Genomic DNA, 23803 nt, shown 5'->3' with positions numbered 1-23803 from the left:
CTTAGGTCTTTCAGTGCTCTGTCAAACTCTTCACGCAGTATCGTATCTCCCATTTCGTCTTCATCTACATCCTCTTCTATTTCCATAATATTGTCCTCAAGTACATCGCCCTTGTATAAACCTTCTATATACTCCTTCCACCTTTCTGCATTCCCTTCTTTGCTTAGAACTGGGCTGCCATCTGAGCTCTTGATATTCATACACATGATTCTCTTCTCTCCAAAGGTCACTTTAATTTTCCTGTAGGCAGTATCTATCTTACCCCTAGTGAGATAAGCTTCTATATCCTTACATTTGTCCTCTAGCCATCCCTGTTTAGCCATTTTGCACTTCCTGTCGATCTCATTTTTGAGACGTTTGTATTCCTTTTTGCCTGCTTCATTTACTGCATTTTTATATTTTCTCCTTTCATCAATTAAATTCAATATTTCTTCTGTTACCCAAGGATTTCTAGCAGCCCTTGTCTTTGTACCTACTTTATCCTCTGCTGCCTTCACTACTACATCCCTCAGAGCTACCCATTCTTCTTCTACTGTATTTCTTTCCCCTATTCCTGTAAATTGTTCCCTTATGCTCTCTCTGAAACTCTGTACAACCTCTGGTTCTTTCAGTTTATCCAGGTCCCATCTTCTTAATTTCCCACATTTTTGCAGTTTCTTCAGTTTTAATGTACAGGTCATAACCAATAGATTGTGGTCCGAGTCCACATCTGCCCCTGGAAATGTCTTACAACTTAAAACCTGGTTCCTAAATCTCTGTCTTACCATTATATAATCTATCTGATACCTTTTAGTATCTCCAGGGTTCTTCCACGTATACAACCTTCTTTCATGATTCTTAAACCAAGTGTTAGCTATGATTAAGTTGTGCTCTGTGCAAAATTCTACTAGGCGGCTTCCTCTTTCATTTCTTAGCCCCAATCCATATTCACCTACTATATTTCCTTCTCTCCCTTTTCCTACACTGGAATTCCAGTCACCCATTACTATTAAATTTTCGTCTCCCTTCACTATCTGAATAATTTCTTTTATTTCATCGTACATTTCTTCAATTTCTTCATCATCTGCAGAGCTAGTTGGCATATAAACTTGTACTACTGTAGTAGGTGTGGGCTTCGTATCTATCTTGGCCACAATAATGCGTTCACTATGCTGTTTGTAGTAGCTTACCCGCATTCCTATTTTCCTATTCATTATTAAACCTACTCCTGCATTATCCCTATTTGATATTGTGTTTATAACCCTGCAGTCACCTGACCAGAAGTCCTGTTCCTCCTGCCACCGAACTTCACTAATTCCCACTATATCTAACTTCAACCTATCCATTTCCCTTTTTAAATTTTCTAACCTACCTGCCCGATTAAGGGATCTGATATTCCACGCTCCGATCCTTAGAACGCCAGTTTTCTTTCTCCTGATAACGACATCCTCCTGAGTAGTCCCCGCCCGGAGATCCGAATGGGGGACTATTTTACCTCCGGAATATTTTACCCAAGAGGATGCCATCATCATTTAATCATACAGTAAAGCTGCATGTCCTCGGGAAAAATTACGGCTGTAGTTTCCCCTTGCTTTCAGCCGTTCGCAGTACCAGCACAGCAAGGCCGTTTTGGTTAATGTTGCAAGGCCAGATCAGTCAATCATCCAGACTGTTGCCCCTGCAACTACTGAAAAGGCTGCTGCCCCTCTTCAGGAACCACACGTTTGTCTGGCCTCTCAACAGATACCCCTCCGTTGTGGTTGCACCTACGGTACGGCCATCTGTATCGCTGAGGCACGCAAGCCTCCCCACCAACGGCAAGGTCCATGGTTCATGGGGGGGGGGGGGAGAGATGAACATCAACAAAAGCAAAACGAGGATAATGGAATGTAGTCGAATTAAGTCGCGTGATGATGATGGAATTAGATTAGGATGGCTAATGGTTCAAATGGCTCTGAGCACTATGGGACTCAACTGCTGTGGTCATTAGTCCCCTAGAACTTAGAACTACTTAAACCTAACTAACCTAAGGACATCACACACATCCATGCCCGAGTCAGGATTCGAACCTGCGACCGTAGCAGTCGCACAGTTCCGGACTGCGCGCCTAGAACCGCGAGACCACCGCGGCCGGCTTAGATTAGGAAACGAGACACTTAAAGTAGTAAAGGAGTTTTGCTATTTGGGGAGCAAAATAACTGATGATTGCCGAAGTAGAGAGGATATAAAATGTAGACTGGCAGTGGCAAGGAAAGCGTTTCTGAAGAAGAGAAATTTGTTAACATCGAGTATAGATTTATGTGTCAGGAAGTAATTTCTGAAAGTATTTGTATGGAGTGTAGCCATGTATGGAAGTGAAACATGGACGATAAATAGTTTGGACAAGAAGAGAATAGAAGCTTTCGAAATGTGGTGCTACAGAAGAATGCTGAGGATTAGATGGGTAGATCACATAACTAATGATGAAGTATTGAATAGGATTGGGGAGAAGAGAAGTTTGTGGCACAACTTGACCAGAAGAAGGGATCGGTTGGTAGGACATGTTTTGATGGATCAAGGGATCACAAATTTAGCATTTGAGGGTAGCGTAGAGGGTAAAAATCGTAGAGGGAGGCCAAGAGATGAATACACTAAGCAGATTCAGAAGGATGTAGGTTGCAGTAGGTACTGGAAGATGAAGAAGCTTGCGCAAAATTGAGTAGCATGGGAAGCTGCATCAAACCAGTCTCAGGACTGAGACCACAACAACAACAACGTTGTCTTTGCTCTGTCCTTGTGCTATGTCTCGTATTGACGACGAAATGAAATTTTCGAATGCAACTTGTTGAATATATATGACACTAGAATTTGCTTGGCAGAAGTTGGTTGCGATGTCTTGCTGATTGTTGCTGAGAGAACGGGATACAATATATTGTGAACTGGTAATGTGAACAATTGTAAAATTAAATTCCTGTAAATAAAGCTTTCATCTGCATGCTGTTGTTGTTGTTGTTGTTGTTGTCTTCAGTCCTGAGACTGGTTTGATGCAGCTCTCCATGCTACTCTATCCTATGCAAGCTTCTTTATCTCCCAGTACCTACTGCAACCTACATCCTTCAGAATCTGCTTAGTGTATTCATCTCTTGGTCTCCCTCTACGATTTTTACCCTCCACGCTATCCTCAAATGCTAAATTTGTGACCCCTTGATCCATCAAAACATGTCCTACCAACCGATCCCTTCTTCTAGTCAAGTTGTACCACAAAATTCTCTTCTCCCCAATCCTATTCCATACCTCCTCATTAGTTACGTGATCTATCCAACTTATCTTCAGCATTCTTCTGTAGCACCACATTTCGAAAGCTTCTATTCTCTTCTTGTCCAAACTAGTTATCGTCCATGTTTCACTTCCATACATGGCGACCCTCCAAACAAATACTTTCAGAAACGACTTCCTGGTACATAAATCTATATTCGATGTTAAGAAATTTCTCTTCTTCAGAAACGCTTTCCTTGCCATTGCCTGTCTACATTTCATATCCTCTCTACTTCGACCATCATCAGTTATTTTACTTCCTAAAAAGCAAAACTCCTTTACTACTTTAAGTGTCTCATTTCCTAATCTAATTCCCTCAGCATCACCCGATTTAATTTGACTACATTCCATTATCCTCGTTTTGCTTTTGTTGATGTTCATATTATATCCTCCTCTCAAGACACTGTCCATTCCGTTCAACTGCGCTTCCTAGTCCTTTGCCGTCTCTGACAGAATTACAATGTCATCGGCGAACCTCAAAGTTTTTACTTCTTCTCCATGAATTTTAATACCTACTCCGAATTTTTCTTTTGTTTCCATTACTGCTTGCTCAATACACAGATTGAATAACATCGGGGACAGGCTACAACCCTGTCTCACTCCTTTCCCAACCACTGCTTCCCTTTCATGCCCCGCGACTCTCATGACTGCCATTTGGTTTCTGCACAAATTGTAAATAGCCTTTCGCTCCACGTATTTTGCCCCTGCCACCTTCAGAATTTGATAGATAGTATTCCAGTCAACATTGTCAAAAGCTTTCTCTAAGTCTACCAATGCTAGAAACGTAGGTTTGCTTTTTCTTAATCTTTCTTCTAAGATAAGTCATAGGGTCAGTATTGCCTCACGTGTTCCAACATTTCTATGGAATCCAAACTGATCCTCCCCGAGGTCCACATCTACCAGTTTTCCATTCTTCTGTAAAGAATTCGCGTTAGTATTTTGCAGCTGTGACTTATAAAACTGATGGTTCGGTAATTTTCACATCTGTCAACACCAGCTTTCTTTGGGATTTGAATTATTATATTCTTCTTGAAGTTTGAGGGTATTTCGCCTGTCTCATACATCCTGTTTACCAGCTGGAAGAGTTTTGTCATGACTGGCTCTCCCAAGGCCGTCAGTAGTTCTAATGGAATGTTGTCTACTCCGGGGGGCTTGTTTCGACTCAGGTCATTCAGTGCTCTGTCAAACTCTTCTCGCAGTAGCGTATCTCCCATTTCATCTTCATCTACTTCCTCTTCCATTTCCATAATATTGTCCTCAAGTACATCGCCCTTGTATAGACACTCTATATACTCCTTCCACCTTTCTGCTTTCCCTTCTTTGCTTAGAACTGGGTTGCCGTCTGAGCTCTTGATATTCATACACGTGGTTCTCTTCTCTCCCAAGGTCTCTTTTATTTTCCCGTAGGCAGTATCTATCTTACCCTTAGTGAGATAAGCTTCTACATCGGTACATTTGTCCTCTAGCCATCCCTGCTTAGCCATTTTGCACTTTCTGTCGATCTCATTTTGAGACGTTTGTATTCCTTTTTGCCTGCTTCATTTACTGCATTTATATTTTCTCCTTTCATCAATTAAATTCAATATTCCTTCTGTTACCCAAGGATTTCTAGCAGCCCTCGTCTTTTTACCTACTTGTTCCTCTGCTGCCTTCACTACTTCATCCCTCAGAGCTACCCATTCTTCTTCTACTATGTTTCTTTCCCCCATTCCTGTCAATTGTTCCCTTATGGTCTCCTTGAAACTCTGTACAACCTCTGGTTCTTTCAGCTTATCCAGATCCCATGTCGTTAAATTCCCACCTTTTTGCAGTTTCTTCAGTTTTAACCTACAGGTCATAACCAATAGATTGTGGTCAGAGTCCACATCTGCCCCTGGAAATGTCCTACAATTTAAAACCTGATTCCTAAATCTCTGTCTTAGCATTATATAATCTATGTGATACCTATTAGTACCTCCAGGATTCTTCCATGTATACAACTTTCTTTTATGATTCTTGAAGCAAGTGTTAGATATGATTTAGTTATGCTCTGTGCAAAATTCTACCAGACGGCTTCCTCTTTCATTTCTTAGCCCCAATTCATAACCTGTCATGTGTAAATTTAGCGGAAAGTAAAAACTGTATAGCTCTATGATCTGTGTAAACGATGGTATGTCTTCCATAAAGAAAATGCTTAAATCTGGTAAATGCCCATACAACACATAATGTTTCAAGTTCTGTAAGAGAGTAATTGCGTTCAGCAGGTGACAGAATGCACTTGCAAAGGCAATGTTTTTAATTACTGTAGTGCCATCTTGTACAATTTCCTGAAAAATGTGCACGCCTAAAGCGGTGTAGAGCTGTCGGTGGCAATGGGAAAATTTCTGGTAGGATCTGGATGTGATAAAAGTGGTGCATTTAACAGGGCATGTTTCAGGTTAACAGATTCAGATTGTGCTTGGCTATCCCACGACAAATAGCGTTTTTACCCGTCAACTGGCATAATCTAGAGGTGTCTAAAGCAGCGTAATGAATAAATTTACGGAAAAAGTTAATTAATCCCAGAAAGCTGCGTAGTTGTTTCTTCGTCGTTGGAACAGTAATGTCACGTAAAACTCTAAGTTTTTCCGAGTCAGGCGCAATGTCTTCTGCTGAAATTACATGTCCAAGGAATTTTATAGAAGTTTGGCGAAAGTGCGATTTGCTAAGATTAACTGTAAGTCCTTGTGCACGAAAAGTTTGCAACAGTTGTTCAAGAATCAGATTGTGTTCAGACCAGTTAGCTTCTGCGATAAGGATGTCGTCTACATACGTTGTGATTCTGTCTTTCAGTTCTGTCGGAAGCATAGTATTCAAACCGCGAATAAATGCTGCTGAAGAAATTGTTAAACCGAACGGTAATTTGCAAAATTGGTAACAATCACCAAAACAGAGAAATGCTGTGTACTTCCTGCAGTTCGGATGGAGCTGAATTTGCCAAAATCCCGATTTCTAATCTAATGTGGAATAAACAGCAGGACCATGAAATTTCTGTAGAAGTTCTTCTAGTGTCTGTGGGCGATCTGTTTCATTAATAATAATGTCGTTGACATGACGCGAATCAAGAACGAGGCGAAGTGAGCCATCCTTTTTCTTAACAATATGGAGCGGGTTTATGTACGGACTAACTGCCGGTTCAATAATTCATTGGTCAAGCATAGCTTGCAATTCTTTCTTAACTTGTTCTCTGTGGACGTAAAGAATGGGATAATGTTAAGCTTTAAATGTGTCGTGCTGTTTAACTTGAAATTCATACATAAAGCCGGACATAGTACCAGGGATGTCGTCAAAAAGTGGAGCTTGCTGTAAAAGAATTTTGCCTAGCTCTGTACGTTCGTCGTCTGTATTTGCACTGCTCTGTTTAACTTTATCAGAAATCATTTGCATAACGTCATAGTCGGCTTCGTCTGGTGTGTTGTAGTTGTGAACATACGTGTCTGTGAACAATGTGGAATGACAGTCTATGTTACGTGATGCAGAAATGACCTCTGTCCGATTAATTGTTTGTTCTTCTGCAGATAAAGAGTGCTGAAATTCTACTGGCAGTTGTACATTTTCATCCTTTAACATTAAATAGGAATTCTGAAGTTCAATAATTGCGTCGTGTTGTACCAAAAAATTCGTACCTAAAATAACGTCTGTTGCCAATAAGGGAACAATCCAAAAATTTGAGTGGAACGTATGACCTGCAGTACAAAATGATAAGTGTGCCTGTAATTTTACATCTACTTCTTTACCAGATACTGCTCCTTTCACTTTAGTTTTGTCTAATGATAACGTAAGATAAGTATTCTCTTTGTTACATTCGTTGAATGTTTCTTCATTTATAACTGACACAGAATCGATTACTGCTGAAAATGTGTATGATCCAATCTTTACTTCAATGACAGGTTGGGAAATGGTTTTTTGAATAACTGGTTTTTCATGTAAAAGAGTGTCTCTGTGTCGTCAAAAGTAATAACATTTTCGTGAACAAGATTCTGTCAGTCAAAAATATTGTTTACGTTTCTGTAAGATGCAACCTGTACTGTATCTAGTCAAATTCTTTCTGACATGCTGTTATTTGCGGGAGGATGCTGTGGCATTTCAACTATTTGTACCGTTCTGTTATTTCGTCCTGACGTATTTGGCTCGGGATGATACCGACCTTCTGGTTTATTCATGATAATCTGTTGTTGCGGATGATTCTGCTGCTCGTAAGACCTACTGTTATTAAATGGACGCTGAAATCTGTGCTCATTACTTTTACGTCTGTCATATGGCGCGTTGCGATAGGAATTGAAATGTAGTGTTTTCTGTACATACTGATTTTCTTGTTTCGGTGCGTTACTATTTGGTGGAGCCGACGCTATACGTGTAGGAGGCGAAACATTAATCCTGCGGCAGGCGCGCTTAAGATTGTTGCGTCAGCGGGCGCGTGCGGCACTCACTACCGCCTACTTTTAAATACATAAAAAAGAGGCTTTTTTAATTTTTAGGTGGAATTAGTTATTTATTGTTTACAATATCATTATTAACAGCGACTTCTAATATGATCTGTATACATAAATCCAAAGTGCATGGGAAAATTAAAATTATTACAGAATATCTGACATACGTTTCCAGGATATTTCCTAAACGCTACTTTAATAATAAATTGTAAATAAATTATAACCACAGATATGATTCGATGGTTTACCGTTGTTAAAGCAAGTTTTACAAAAACGTGTAATATGTATAAAAACTTTGTAGTAATAATAAAGAATAAGGCACTCAGTAAATACATATCAAGAATCTCACACTTTCTTCCTCCGGAGAAGCTCTGCAATCATTGCTCTGCAATCACATGCATTACATGTGACAACATTGTGACAATGTTGCTTGCAAAACGAAACTTTTGCAGCTATTGCAAGTGACAGTAGTTTTATTATTTTTTTACTACCAAAAAGATGGCACGTCCCACACCTTCTTACAGTCTCATCGTGATTGGCGGGAATTGATTGATGAGGTAACAAATCCTTGAATATCTCGTGGTAGAGTAGAGAGCTGAGCCCTTTCGTACAAATGGCAGTCCATCAGAGCCAAGGCCAGGTTTGTTAGTTAGGTTCTTCTTCTGAATCTTTTCTCTAGATTGTTTGCAAAAAAACAAGACCTGGGAATTTATCCCAACAATATCCCGATAACGAAAAAACAATACTAAGGGCCATCTTCTTGTGGTCCTTTTGTCGAGCATGATCTACACATGTAATCCACAGTATCGACTCCATCTTTTGTTGCATTGTAGTCCAAATTTATAACAGACTTGCCTGTAGCGGTGTCGATTTCAGCAGTTTCATGCATTGACGACGGGAAAAGCACAGCCTTGTTCCTTTTGTTTGACACGAAACAAGACAGAAGTCATCTTGAAATTCGAAAAGACAATTTCCAATTTCTCGCGATCTGTTGGGCAAAAATTGCGGAGGAATTTCTTTCTTATTCTTTTTCAATGTTCCAATGAACGTTAGCCCATTTTCTAAAAGATGTTGGGCTACAGGGTAACTACTGTAGTAGTTGTCCGTACTTACATTCCTGTGAGTTCCCTTGATTGACTCAACCAATCTCTTCGCAATATCCATTGGCTGGTTAGATGCAACATATGGTCCAAGATTCTGTCTGCCGCAGTATACCTCAAAATTAAAAGTATAAAATGTCTTGCTATCGCACAATGGATAGAACTTCAGTCCATACTTAGCGGACTTATTGGGCATGTACTGAACAAAAGCACAACGTCCGCGAAATGGGACAAGCATTTCGTCTATGGTTGTGAATTCACTTGGACTGTAGTTATTTCTGCAGTTGTTCAGAAATGCTGAGTGGAGATTGCTCATGGCACCAAGTTTATCAGTTGCTAGTTGTTCTTTTCTTGTAGAAGTATCGTCAAACCTGAGTGACCGGTGCAAGAACAGAAAGCGCTTGAAGCTAAATGCTGCTCTTAGAATAATCATTCCTGTTCCATTTGATGCCCACAGTTGTAATACATTTGTGCATCCTCTTTTTTGTACAGCAATGAGAAACAGTGCTCCTAAAAGAGCCGTTATTTCAGAAGCAGAAGTAGTTTCGCAATCTCTAGCCCTTGAGTAATTCACAGATGATCCTTCTGTTATTTATGTACTTGTTTGTCTTTGCAACGACGGAATAAATTATCCCAGGATCAAACAATTTTTCAAAACTTTCAGTTTCAGTTTTAGCTTCTCTACCATTGCGTTTCGGGCCAGGTAGGACTTTGATTATATTCTTACGTTTAGGTTTCCCTGGTAGTGCTAACGGATTATTTATCCACAAAGTTTCTTGGTCCTTACCAATATAAAAATGGCAGTCATCATGTGACACTCCTTTCACTTCATTCCCGTCAACGCATGACTGCTCAAATTCGCTGGAATGATCTGCAGTTTCAATTTTTTCTGTTTCCTCATCGCCGTCAGAGAAATCTGCGTAATATTCAGATGATTGCAGAAGAAGACGCTCAATTTCTTCTGGTGTTAGTCGTTTCCTTTGTGCGGACCTGGGAGACAATTAAATAATTCTATTACCAAAGCAATGTTAATAACTAAATCATCCTTCACCCACAGAGTTGTAAAACAAAGCTTCTAATCATCAAAACATTCGACAGTGTTGCGGCTACATGTTCTTACATTACCGGGCGCGTGCGGTACGCTATGCCGTGTCGGTGCAGTCGTCCACTTCACAGGTGAGTCACAGCTGTTGTGGTGGGTATAATGACGACGCAGTAATGCAGTTTGGCGCGTGACAGAACAATCGAAGCATATCTAGCACCACTGTTGTGTGCTCGGCACGCCGACGTAATTATAGAACGAAAACAAAATTGGCGGCACTGTATGCCGCCACGCGCCCGCCGCAGGGTTAAAGCTTGGTTGACCTTGCAGACTACATTGTTGGTTAGGTATGCTAACCGGCTGGTTTCTTGCTGTTGTGTGGAAAAGCCTCTATTGTTACCAAAATGTGTTTCCTATTGCTGATAATTTTGACGATATGATAATTAAACTTTTGTCTGGTATTAAAGTTCTCGTGGTTGTCATTTCTGGAGCGTATAATAACTGTCACTTTCAGGTAAAACTTGTCGTATCAGGTTGTCTTTACTCATCCATGTGGAGCACGTTGTACTGAGCCACACACAATTGACTTCATCAGAGTGTACGCGCCTGAAGATGGCGTTGACGCAAAGTCGAAACTAGTAGCCAAATAAATATAAAATCGTAAGCACAGCTGGAGGAGTTTCATTTTTAACAAAAAAGATTATACCAGCTGTGGCCCACATTCATCCAATTTAAATATGGATGTACGAAGATTAATGTGATTAACACTGTGGAAGGCCACCGCCGTGCCACTACCAGGCAGTCGGCCTGCCAGTACAGGCCGCCTCCCGTCGCTTTCTTGCAGTGTAGCGCAATCTGACACGTTCTGGTGCACTTTTCTCAAATTGATGCCGTTGTACTTGTCAACAATTCGGATCTTTTGGTAACAGGGATGTGTACCGTGGAAATAAGCACATTTCAACTAATTTATTTTGACAGTCTCATGGAGGTTTTTGCCAAAGGAGCAAACGTACAAGCAATACTTTTCGGAAAATACATGTGTCTAGAATTTCTTTCCTCGAGTAGAACACTTCAAAATGGATTTCTGAGCTATGCCTTGTAGGAATAACATTATGAACAAAGAACAGAAATCCCAATGCTCGGTTGCTACCCGCCTGTGAACATGCGATGTTAACAACCTATGATAAAAACGAATGTGAAATATCAAGATGACCCTTGCGACTGGTATAAAACACTAGATGCACTTTGTAGAGCCTCCAGAATGTTGCCAATGGCGGGTCCGACCGGCGTTCATTGAGCACTCACAGCCACGCCACCAGGCAGCCCGAACTCTGTGCGATGAGCAAGGTCGAGGGGATAATTGGAGCTGAAGGTCGTCGAATGCTAAGGGCTGTACGCAAACGAGGGTCGAAATGGGAAACTTCATCTCGTCACCGCTGTAAGAGCCTACGGAGCCGGCAACCCGCCGCACAGCGCGCACAAGCAGCGCAGCCTGCTACGTCGATTTCCCCACTCGCATCGACGCCTGCGGGAAGAAAAGCCGCGGCGTGTGCGTCACTAAGCTAGGCCGAGCTCGCTCGCTCGCTCTCTCAACTCAGCGGAGACACTGCGTTTCTACACCTGTTGACTCGTAACTGGGTTTGTACGTAAAATGAGAATTACATCTTCTTCTGGAAACCATTATTATGGACTCTGTCATTAGTCCTACAATGACAGAAAGTGCATAGGCCTACTAATAATTTGTTACTGCTTTACTATGATATAACAAAATTAAAATCATGTCAGTTGCATAAGGCACCACATCTTGTATGAAATGAGGACTGTTAAGCAGAAGAGACTAAATGCTACAACTAGCCATTGTTCCATTTACGTCGAGAATTGATCTTACATTTTGTTGTACCAGTAGTCATCAGTAAGACTTCATAATACCAGATTCCAGTAGAAGATGCAATTCTGGTTAGTACGCATACTCCCAGTTGCGAGTTAATAGGTTACAAACGCATTTTGTCAGTTGAGCTGAGCGAGCGAGCGAGCTCGGCCTACCATCGGGACGTACGCACGGCGGCTGTTTTTCTTGTGGGCCTCGAGTCGCCTGCATAGGTTTTTCCCCGCTGCGAGAATATGAAGTAAGTAAATGACGTCACACGTCCAGTGTGGTCGGCACTCGCGTCTTCCAACATGGCAGCTGTTTTCATTTTTTGTGGTCACACCATTTAAGATCCCGTATGTTCATTATTACGGCTATTTCTTTTTTCGTTTCACTCGACTTTGGAAAACACTCAAAAGCCAAAGAAACTAGTACGCCTGCCTCATATTGTGTAGAGACCCCGCGAGCGGCCAGAAATACCGCAACGTGACCTGGTATGGACTCGACTAATGTCTGAAGTAGTGCTGGAGGGAACTGACACCATGAATCCTGCAGGGCTGTCCATAAATCCGTAAGAGTACGGGGGGTGGCGATCTATTCTGAACAGCACGTTGCATGGCATCCCAGATATGTGTAATAATGTTCAAGTCTGTGTTTGGTGGCCAGCAGAAGTGTTCAAACTCAGAAGAGTGTTCTTGGAGCCACTCCGTAGCAATTCCGGACGTGCGTGGTGACGCGTTGTCCTTTTGGAACTACCCAAGTCCGTCGTAATGAACAATGGACATGAATGTATACAGGTGATCAGACAGGTTGCTGACGTACGTGTCGCATGTCATAGTCGTATTTAGACGTATCAGGGTTCCCATATCACTCCAACTGTACACGACCCACGCAATTACAGAGCCCCCACCAGTTTCAACAGTCCCCTGCTCAGATACAGGGTCCATGGATTCATGAGGTTGTCTCCATACCCGTACACGTCCATCCGCTCGATACAATCTGAAACGAGACTCGTCCGACCAGGCAACATGTTTCCAGTGATCAATAGTCCAATACCAGTGTTGAGGGGTGTAAGGCTTTGTGTCGTGCAGCGATCAAGGGTTCACGAGTGGGCTTTTGGCTCCGAAAGTCCATATCTATGATGTTTCGTTGAATGATTCACACGCTGACACTGTTGTTGGACCAGCATTGAAATCTGCAACAGTTTGTGGAAGGACTGCGCTTCTGTCACGTTGAACTATTCTGTTCAGATGTCGTTGGTCCAATTCTTGCAGGATCATTTTCCGGTCGCAACGATGTCGGAGATTTGATGTTTTACCGGATTCCTGATATTCACGGTGCACTCGTGAAATGGTGAATGGTCCCCACTTCATCGCTGTCTCGGAGATGCTGTGTGCCATCGCTCGTGCGCCTGCTATAATACCACGTTCAAACTCACTTAACTCTTTACAACCTGCCATTGTAGCAGCAGTAACCGATCTAACAACCGCGCCAGACACTTGTTGTCTTATATAGGCGTTGTCAACGGCAGCGCCGTGTTCTGACTGTCTGTATAACTCTGTATTTGAATACGCATGCCTGTACTATTTTCCTTGGCGCTTCAGTGTAATTTATGTCAATCTATTTTTAATGTACTGTGCCTTTCGTTCAGCCCTTTCTTGTTTCATTCTTTCTGATTTTGCTTTCCCTTCTTCTTTAGAGATTTGAACGGATTGTTTGGTTTCGATTTTGACTTCGAACGTCTCTTTCTAGTCTTTGGTATCCTCTTTTTCCATTTTTCTGTGAGCATATCTTCTTTCAAGTCCACCACCTTATCCTTAAATCAGTTTTGTTTGGTTTTCTGTTGCAGAAATACTATTATTATTGTCTTATTATCATTATTTACTCATGTGCTATGCGTACCGCAATGCTAACTTGCTTATTAGACGACGTAAACCCACGTCGTCCAGTACCGAGTGAGCAGCCGCAGTGCAACACTGGAGCACTATAGTGCAGCGGCAGATTTTAATGCCTAGTTGAAATATCCTATGCTTCCTCCGAACCATTCAGAAACGAACTCCAAACAGTTGTCCTCAACTGGAGATGATATTCCCTACGGTCACACAAGTAAACAGCCTCTATGTAGACTAAGTGTTAAGCTCTGACTTACCTTTCCTTTATTTCGTTTCAGAGCTCCGACAGACCGCACCTTTTGCTCAACACAGTGATCTGCGCTGACGTTATGGCCATCAACAAAATAAGGCGTTATTTAACCTTTTATTCGCAAAGCAGTTGCAGTGTCACGTCGCGGATTCCACAAGATCTTGCAACAGGACAGACTGCAGGCGTTCTCGACGAACTGCATTGATGCCTGATGCTATATTTTTCACCAGGCGATGACAGGTAAGAAACTAGTTGAAACGTCGCTCCGAAACGAACATTGTACTACACCACCGTCTATGCTTTTAGTAGCTAACATATATTAGTATTGAGGTGCCCAATGAAGACCGTAAACTATCGTCTGTTACTCAAGGATTTTTTTTAATTAACGCTGTATTATGGTGCTACAAACTTTAAAGGGGTGGTAGAATAGCGACAAGCCGTCCGCTGTGATCGATCGGATCTAGGCGCTTCAGTCCGGAACCGCGCTGCTGCTGCGGTCGCAGGTTCGAATCCTGCCTCGGGTATGGATGTGTGTGATGTCCTACGGTTAGTTAGGTTTAAATAGTTCTAAGTCTAGGGGACTGATGACCTCAGATGTGAAGTCCCATTATGCTTAGAGCCATTTGAACCATTTCTGAATAGCGACGCCGTAATTTAATTTTATGGCCAGATGAGATACGTATGTAATGAAAGTCAAAGTTACCATAAGTTCTATTGTTTATTATAAATCATCATACAAAGCGAGTGCAGTATTTTTCACTGAAGTATAACACGAAAGTGTTTAATAACATCCCATTCATTGATAAATTATCACAAGAACATGAAACAGTTACATGTAACAAAGGTTGGCGGAGTTGTAAGACAAGGAACCGATAGGTAGGTTGCTACATTATTAACACATTGATCCGATCCCGTTATTTCCAAAATATGAGTGCGTAAAAGTATGCATTCCAGAAGGGCGCCTTCGTCCTACTCATTAACACTCCTGAGTACATTGCGACCAGTACACGCCGAAGTGATTGCAGATCCTACGTTTCTTTTACCGGCGTCGTTGTGTTGTCCAGTAGTGCTGCTGTTGGCGGGCACGGTGTGCCTGTGAAAGCCACCTAACACAAACCTCACATCGTGCTCCAGTTGGAGTGGAAAGTGAAATGACTACTCCTCACAGAGAATTCTGTGAGCAGATTTGGAAGTGATTCTCTCACTAGCAGTGGACGAAGTGTCACCTTAGTGCCTCCTATCTTCCCTCATAACATTCGCCCCTTCTTAGAGAGCCAATCATAACCACTCATAAGCATTCATCCAATGACCGGTGTCAATTCTCCTGGAGTGTCCTCCTACTTCTCAATGATTTTCCAGATCTTCTTCGTAAGATCAGGCTGACCATCGAAATACAGAAACTTTCACGCCCGAAGGCTTACAACTAAAGAAAGGAATTTTTTTGGCTCTGTCCTTTAGGTGCCTTCAAGGAGCATGTTGTTTCCTACGATCTTCCTAAGGTTCCTACCTGCTTGATATACAATAAAAAACCAAGGAAACTGGTATACCTGCCTAATATCGTGTAGGGTCCCCGCAAGCACGCAGAAGTGCAACAGACTCGACTAATGTCTGAAGTAGTGCTGGAGGAAACTGTCACCATGAACCCCGCAGGGCTGTCCATAATTCCGTAAGAGTACGAGAGGATGGAAGTCTCTTCTGAACAGCACGTTGCAAGACATCACAGATATGCTCAATAATGTTCATGTCTGGGGAGTTTGATGGCTAGCAGAAGTATTTAAGCTCAGAAGAGTGTTCGTGGAGCCACTTCGTGGCAATTCTGGACGTGTGGGGTGTAGCATTGTCCTGTTGGTATTGCCCAAGTCCGTCTGAATGTTCAATGAGCATGTATGGGTGTAGGTGATCACACAGGTTCCTTACGTACATGTTACCTGCCAGGGTTGTATCTAGCTGTATCAGGGGTCTAATATCAGTCTAACTACACACGCCCAACACCGTTAAACAGCGTCGTCCAACTTGAACAGTCCCCTGGTGACATGCAGAGTCCACGGATTCATGAGATTGTTTCCATGCCCATGACACGTCAGTATTGGGGCTGTATTTGTTCTACCCCAAAGTACCGTTATCAAAGTTGGCAACTGTGACGTCACATGATGACGCAAGTACTGTTAGACCTGTGACATCACAGACACACTCCCAAGATGCCGATCTGACGTCACATGATGACGCGGGTACTATTAGACCTGTGACGTCACAGACACCCCCCCAAGATGGCGGCTGTGACGTCAGCTGATGTTGCAAGTACCGTTATCCAAGATGGCTGCTTTTGACGGGAAAGTGCCACGCCCCCCTCCCCTTCCCCCAGAAAAATGGCCGGAATTTCAAATTCCAACAGGGTAATGCATCACATCAAGGTTATCTCTATTAAATTAAGAAAATTGTGGGAAGACAGTTCACTTGGGCTACCTCCACTAACCTAAGTCACCCAACCGCCACCTCTTCCTAGGAAGTAAATAAATTGTCCCAAAAAAAAAAAATCCACCAGCCCAGTGCAGGCTGAGTCCTTTCTTCACCAACCCCGAGGAAGAGGTGGCGGCCGGGTGACAGGTTAGTGGAGGTGAGCTTTGTTTCTCACAATTTTCTTAGGTTGGCAGAGAAACTCCAAGTGACCTTTCTTTACCGCCAAAATTCAAGCTTGGCGCCGGTACCTAGGAAGAGGGAGCGGTCAGGTGACTTAAGTTAGTGGAGGTATTCCAAGTGTCCTTTCTTTCGTGTCATTTTCTTAGCTTAGTAGAGATGCGCGAATTGACCTTTCTGTACCACCAAAATTCAAACTTGTCGCCAGTTCCTAGGAAGAGGCGGCGGTCGGGACTTTGATAATGGTACTTTGGGGTAGAACATACATAGCCCCAATACTCACATCCACCTGCTCAATACAATTTGAAAGGAGAACTGTCGGACCGGGCAACATGTTTCCAGTCATCAACAGTCCAATGTTGGTGGTGACGGGCCCAGGCGAGGTCTAAAGCATAGTGTCATGCACTCATCAAAGGTACACGAATGCGCCTGCGGCTCTGAAAGCTCATGTCGATGACGTTTCGTTGAAAGGATCGCATGCTGACACTTGCTGATGGCCCAGCACTGAAATCTCCAGCAGTTTGCGGAACAATTGCACTTCTGTCACGTTGAACGATTCTCTTCAGTGCTCGTTGGTCCCGTCCTAGCAGGATTTTTCTCCGGCCGCAGCGATGTCGCAGATTTGATGTTTTACCGGATTCCTGATATTCACAGTACACTCGTGAAATGGTCGTATGAAAAAATCCCCACTTCATTGCTACCTCGGAGATGCTGTGTCCCATCGCTCGTGCACCGTCTGTAGCACCACGTTCAAACTCGAATAAATCTTGATAACCTTCCATTGTAGCAGCAGTAACCAGTCTAACAACAGCGTCAGACACTTGTTGTCTTATATAGGCGTTGCCAACCTCAGTGCCGTATTCTGCCTGTTCACACACTCTGAATTTGAATACGCATGTGTGTACCAATTTCTTTGGCGCATCAGTGTATATGAGGGACGAGGTACAGGTATTTTTGGGACGAGAATGTTGCCGTCTCACACTTTTGGAACCCTCACACCTTGCCTGCCCTGTTCTCCTCAGAGCATGGACCCACAAATACCTGTAGCTGTCACCTGCATAGTGTCCATCAGTATATTGTTCTCCTGTCGGCAGATTGGCGCCGTCTTCTCTCCATTCTCCGCGTAATGTTCATTATTGCTCACCTTCCGCGACCTTTTACTGTTCTTAACAACAGTCTCCGCAGAAAAACGCTTTAGGAACGTGTGAGCGGCGGTCAAGCCGTGCAGAATTCCAGCAACTCCTCTGCGGCCGTCCGCACGGCCGCGGCGTTGCCTGCCGCCCGCGTTGTGTCGTCTCGTAATGGCCGACCCCTCGTCCTGTCCAGCACACACAACAGTCTTCGACGAACGCTGTCCTACCTGGCATCGGCGTCACCTTTTACAGCCCGCCGCTATGTTATTGGTGCCCTTTGGCCTCCTTTTATCTGCTGTCTGTCTGTGATACTGCCAGCCCAGCCAAACATAATTCTTAAGAAACAGAACACCACAAGTACTTCATATGTTGGCAATCACTACTGGATACTCTTCATTTAAAATTAAGGAATTTGCTATTTTCCAATCAAATTAATTCGGTCTACACATCGCTCTATATAATTTTGTTCTGAAATATCGATAACGTTAATGTCGACGAAACCGTCAGCTTTGCCGTTTTTCAACATCTATGCCGATTTCCCGAGGACAGTTCAGCGGTGACTGAATATAAGTGAAGAAGTCCATGCTCATTTAATGCATTTGTTGTGGATTGTAAGATGATTTAGTAGCTTTGAGAAAGTCCACTTACGACTTGATGATACTCGATTTCCATCATGCTTGGGGGGGGGGGGGGGGGGGAGGCGTTCACGAAATTGACCAAAGTGTCAATTTTCAATTAATTTTTTATTTATTAGTAGAAGTCATGGACAATAGGCTCCCAAATTTTCAATGAGGAAATCCCATCCGAAGTACCTGAAAAATAGTTACACGACCTTCCAGCCACGCCTACTTTTTGAAGCAACACTTCAATACTAGGTTGGTAGAAAAGGATTCCGTGGATTGCTTTGAAGCAATCTTGCACAGGATACATCTAAAAGGCTGTCAAGCCCACTCACGGTTTTCTGGCCGATCCTCAACTTGTAAAAAGGTGTATTCATGGCAAGACCCAGAATCCAAATGAGTAGCTAAATTCACTCATATGGAAACGGTACCATAAAATCACATTTTCATCTACGACAGTTGTCAGACTTGCAATCTATGATGTATTTCTTGTATTTAACTATGCGAACGTAGGGAGGATGAAGGTATGAGAGACAGTGGGCTTTGAGATAGGAAATATCACTAAAGGCATCTTGAGGAAAAATAGATTTACAGCACGACTGTGCAACTGAAAAGTCAGTTGAAGACTTGGTAAAGGAAAAAAGGTAGAAGACAAGAAACCAGAAGACAAGCATGAGGGGAAAGGATCCTGAGTACAAGTCGAGGGCCTTCTGATGAGGTGGCATAAGAAAAAAAACGTTAGGTCGAATTTCTGTTTCCTGAAAATTATGTTTTTTAAAATTTATATAACTTTTTCTCGGAATCTATCAGTGCTATAATTATGAAATTTAGTAGATTTATTGCTACAAATCGAATAAATGTTTTCTCAAAAGTAAATTTTGAAATTCTGAGTGTAAGTTGAGATACGGGGCAAAGTGCTTGCAATTTTGCATTAATTCTATATTACACTTAGAAATTAAAATTAAAAAATTATTAAAATTCTCCTATTCGATATATTAAAAAAATCTCATGAGAGAAGCTCATTATATGTCAAGAGATCAAGCAAAGACAATTCTGTAGAAATCTCTTTAATCGGGTCTGAGAAAAATGTACATACATTAGTTTTTGAAATTAAAATTTTTGAATTCCATAAAAAGTTAAAATTATATGATCCAAGGAACTTAACAGTAAATGTGTTAGTTTCATGCAAAGGATAATTCAAATTTCACTGTCAAATCTACAAAATCGTGGATTTTAAGCATCTTTCGAACAGTGTTTTTCATTAACGACCACTTAAAGGATTTGAAAGTGATTGTACAGACATGATTATTTTAAAGCAGTACGACCCAATTCTCATAAAGACTTGAAAAAATAGCTTTTAATAACAGATGATTTTTTGAATGCCATTAAGTACAAAAAATTCCTAATACGTTAACAAAATAGCTGATAACTGAGTGCATAGTGTAAAAAACTGGTAATTTTTCCGCCACTGGTTCGAATCTCGCTGCTGCATATCGTAATACAGAATCGCTGTTCCTCGAACTTGGAGACCAGTACATCAAATCATGGTTCTCAAATGACTCTAGCGCAATTCCAAGTCTTAACAGGAGTTGCCTTGTACGGAAATGTCGTATGCGGTGGCGTAAGTATTAACAAAATTAGGCACGCGGTCTTCATGACGTAAGTGTAGTACAAAGCATCAAACGTGTCATTTGTAACAACAACAGGTCAGTGGAAGACCGTGGCTAATGTTGCACAAAGCATAATACTGCCATCAGCAGTCTGTGTACGTCAGTGCGACATCAGGCTTTATCCTGAGAGGCGTGCGCGTCTCGGAAACGACCATCAGCGTAATGTACGAGTTCCACGGTTCCATTATAATCATTGTTTAGTCTAGAAGTGTACATGTACGGTTGTCGGCTGTGAAAGTTTCTTTGCAACATCGTGTGCCAAATTCTGTGCTTGTATACATCTGGCATCGGGTTAAAAAGAAAAAAAACAGACAGTGTTTCCTCATATCTGACACTGTATACTACAGGTTAGAGTAAGACATAAAAATTGGAAGAAAAGTTGAGTGGAACTGGAGTGATCAGTTTGGTTTCATAAAAGACAACGATAACGCGCAAGGAATCTTCATCATATTTTTAGCAATGGAAAGAAAAAGAAAGAAAAATCAGAAAGCTTTCTGATCTGTAACGAGTTTGAAATTCTGAGACTTAATGAGAATAAACTACAGAGACAAGTAACGAATAATGCCAAAACCTTACAGAGACAGATAACGAATAATGTCCCGTACCTACGGAAACCAGGAGGGAGTAATATAATGAATCGACCAGAAACACAAGTTCGTGTTGAGAAAGGTGTAAGATCTCGTCAACTTGTCAACTGGTATGTCAAACAAGTAACAATGAAAGTGAAAGAAATTTTCATAATTGGAATAAAAATCGAAAGGAATCAGATACCAGTGCTAAGGTTCCGATACGACATAGCACTTCTGACCGAAAGTACGCAAAACTCTTAAAGGCTGTTGAATCGGATGGAAAGCTTCCATAGAGTGGACTATGTGAGGGGTTGCCAAAAGAAACCGAACTGATGTTTTGGAGGCCAGAGCTTTTGTAGCACAGCTTTCTGCCTCTGGGAGCGCATAGAGCGAGCGTTCCAGAGGCTGTGCCGTCGCTGAATGGGGTGAGGACTAGTTACGGCGCAGTAACAACTGTTTTGTGTGATTGCCGTTTTCGCAATGGCTGACTTCCGTAAACAGCGTGCGGCGATGAAATTGTGGTTTCTGCTCGGAAAAAGTGAAACAGAAACTCTTGAAATATTAAAAATGGCGTACAAGGACGTTGCTATGGAGAAACCTCGAGAGTTTGAGTAGTTTTCCCATTTCAAAAATGGTGAAATGCCTCGTTATGGTCGTCATTCCATGGTCTGAACACATGAAAATCTTGAAAAGAGTCGTGCAATCGTCAATGCAGATCGACGATAGGCCATTGAAGGAATTGTGGAGCTGTCGGGAGTGACTTGGGGTTCAGTGCAACGAATTGTGACAGAAGATTTGGGAATGAAAAGGTTTGCTACGAAATCCGTGCCACGGCTACTGACTGCTGAATAAAAGCACGGTCGCGTGGAAGTGTGCTGTGCTTTGAAAGAAGAGTCCCGAAATGATCCAAACTTTTTTTTTCAAAAATTATCACAGGTCACGTAATTTGGTGCTGTGCTTACGATCCTGAGTCAAAACAACAATTAAGCCAGTGGAAGACTTCAAGTTCGCCTCGCCCCAACGAAGCTTGTCAGGTGAAATTAAACATTAAAACAATGCCGATTTGTTTTTCCGATGTGACTGCAGTCGTCCATTCAGAGTTTGCTCCGCAGAGTTAGTTAACTAGGGTTTCTACTTGGAAGTTTTGAAAAGATAGTACAGCCTGATTTGTGACAATCGTGTGACTTGGTTTTTCCATCATGACAATGCTTCTGTTCACACAGCCATGTCTGTATGACAATTTTTGATCACAAATGGTATGTATGACCACTGTTCCTGATTTCCCATACTCACCCGACCTTGCCTCATGCGACCTTTTTTTTTCTAGAATGAAAATAGATATGAAAGGAAAGCGATTTACTGACGTTGCTGAGGTGAAGAAAATAAGCCTCGGGGGCGCTGTCAAGTGTCACAAAAGATAAATCCAAAAATATTTTGAAAAATGAAATAAAAGATTAGACAAGTATATTAGTGCAAGTGGAGAGTATTTTTAATGGGATTGAAAGTTTGTGCTGCAAACGTGAATAAAGAAGTTCAAACAAAAAGTTCGGTACCTTTTGGGTGTCCTTCGTACGTTAAGAGAAACAAAACTAAGACCAAGTCGCTCAATAGCAAGAAAAGAAAAAGCAACAACTTGTTTACCATAAAAATCGGTAAAGTCACAATGACAGTAAAAGGAAAATAATTCTTCTATCCAGAATGACAGAAGCAAAGAAGACACAAGAAGTATGATGTCATCGGAAAAGAACACAGAGACTACAACGTCGCATAAATAGGTGTTAATAAATAATTAACACCTATGGTCCTTAATTTTTAAAACAATATTTAAGAAGGTACTAAGTTTCATTTTCATTCAGTACGCTCTCTTTTCTGATTGGAGGAGATATATTATGAGCATCGTTGTTGCCTTTGCATTATTAGCTTCATCTTTTGCTTGAGCAAGCATAAGCCTTCGACTAGTCTTAAAGCATTCTGCTGTATCAGGGAAGAAAACCAGATACATGTAAATATTAATAGGTATAAATCGGCCGACGCATCACTTATGTTCATAAGATAACGCTGTAATTGATGAAAAGCACATATGCCGGCTCAGATAACGATCTTAGCTCAAGATCACGGGTAAGAACTTCTGAAGACAGGATACACCTCAGGCAATTGCGCTACTTGTATGAAAACATCAATTATACTAAAGACTATGTGTTGTTCAGTGATTAAGCTGTATTTTATGTAAATGTTTTTTTTTTTAGGATGCAAAGACAACTACGGTCATACACTCCCATGTCAGAACCGTAGAAAAGGAGTTAAAGGCGAGAACACGTTAAGCCCAGTCGACGGAAGGAAAGACAGCCTGTTACAGAGCGATCCATAAAATACGCCACACAGGCAGCGGAGGTCTTGATATAAAGATTAAATGTCGTTCGCCATACTGCTACGACATATAAAAAGTACAACGCGATTCACAGCCCGCGCGTCGTTCGCTAAAACGGCCGGTAACTCAAACGCAGACATAAATTAGAACGTAGGTGGTTAAAAAAAGTACATTCGTTCAGGAAATGGCAAATCGTCAGACGCCGAGGACAATGAGCACAAAATGGCGTGGATCACCACTTAACACATTTATTTATTTAATCGTGTCTGAGCTACATCTGTAATTAATTAATACGCTATATATTCTAGATTACAAATACAAGTAAATGATAGTTATACATTCATATATACATTCATGATCTTCACATATTGTAAGTCGTCATTATTGTCTAAAGCAAGGCTCACATCTCTCTCCAGTGTTCGGCACACTTCACTGCAGCGTCGCTGGCCAACCACAGGTCTTGGAAAGTGCATGGGGCCAGCAAAGATGGACAGGTCAGCAGGTGTGTCATGTTTTCCTCCACATTGGCAGGGCTCTTCTTCGGCGTATCCCCAGTTGATCAGGTTATCCTGTGATCTTCCCATTTGACATCTAATTCTATTTAGGCTCTCCCAGACTCTCCATTCCAATTGTGATCCAGCAGGAAGTTTTTCTTTAATGTTCCAACTTTTCAGACTGCCTTTATCCAATTTCTGTTTCCACATTGATTCTCTAGTTGTAGACTGACTTTCGGTAGGTGGACGTTCAACTTTTATGAAGTCTTTCCTAGATTTAAGTCTTGCCTCCGCTGGCTGATGTGCGTACAGGGGATGTCTTCTATCTTCGCACTGCCTGCTTCGTTCGGCCATCGCCAACGTTTGCCGTCTGATCTGGGGGGGGAGGGGGCTATTCCAGAACACATATAAAGGAGATCACGGTTTGTAGGCTTCACGTATCC

The 23803-nt window shown here is 42.0% G+C and overlaps 1 protein-coding gene across 1 annotated transcript in view; it reads right to left on the bottom strand.

The window, feature by feature from the left end:
* The window catches only part of LOC126359214 (alpha-taxilin), a 256645-nt gene extending 233195 nt beyond the window's left edge, over nt 1–23450 (bottom strand). Inside the window, exons 1-2 of the mRNA XM_050007614.1 lie at nt 23271–23450; nt 17651–17824 (exon numbers count right to left, since the gene is read on the bottom strand). Coding sequence (XP_049863571.1) covers nt 17651–17824; nt 23271–23450 — 354 coding nt within the window. The remainder of the gene's footprint in view (nt 1–17650; nt 17825–23270) is intronic.
* Nucleotides 23451–23803: the final 353 nt, after the last annotated feature.

Source organism: Schistocerca gregaria, chromosome 1 (genome assembly GCF_023897955.1).
Source record: "Schistocerca gregaria isolate iqSchGreg1 chromosome 1, iqSchGreg1.2, whole genome shotgun sequence".
NCBI lineage: Eukaryota > Metazoa > Arthropoda > Insecta > Orthoptera > Acrididae > Schistocerca > Schistocerca gregaria.
This window is presented reverse-complemented; position numbering and strand designations above follow the sequence as displayed.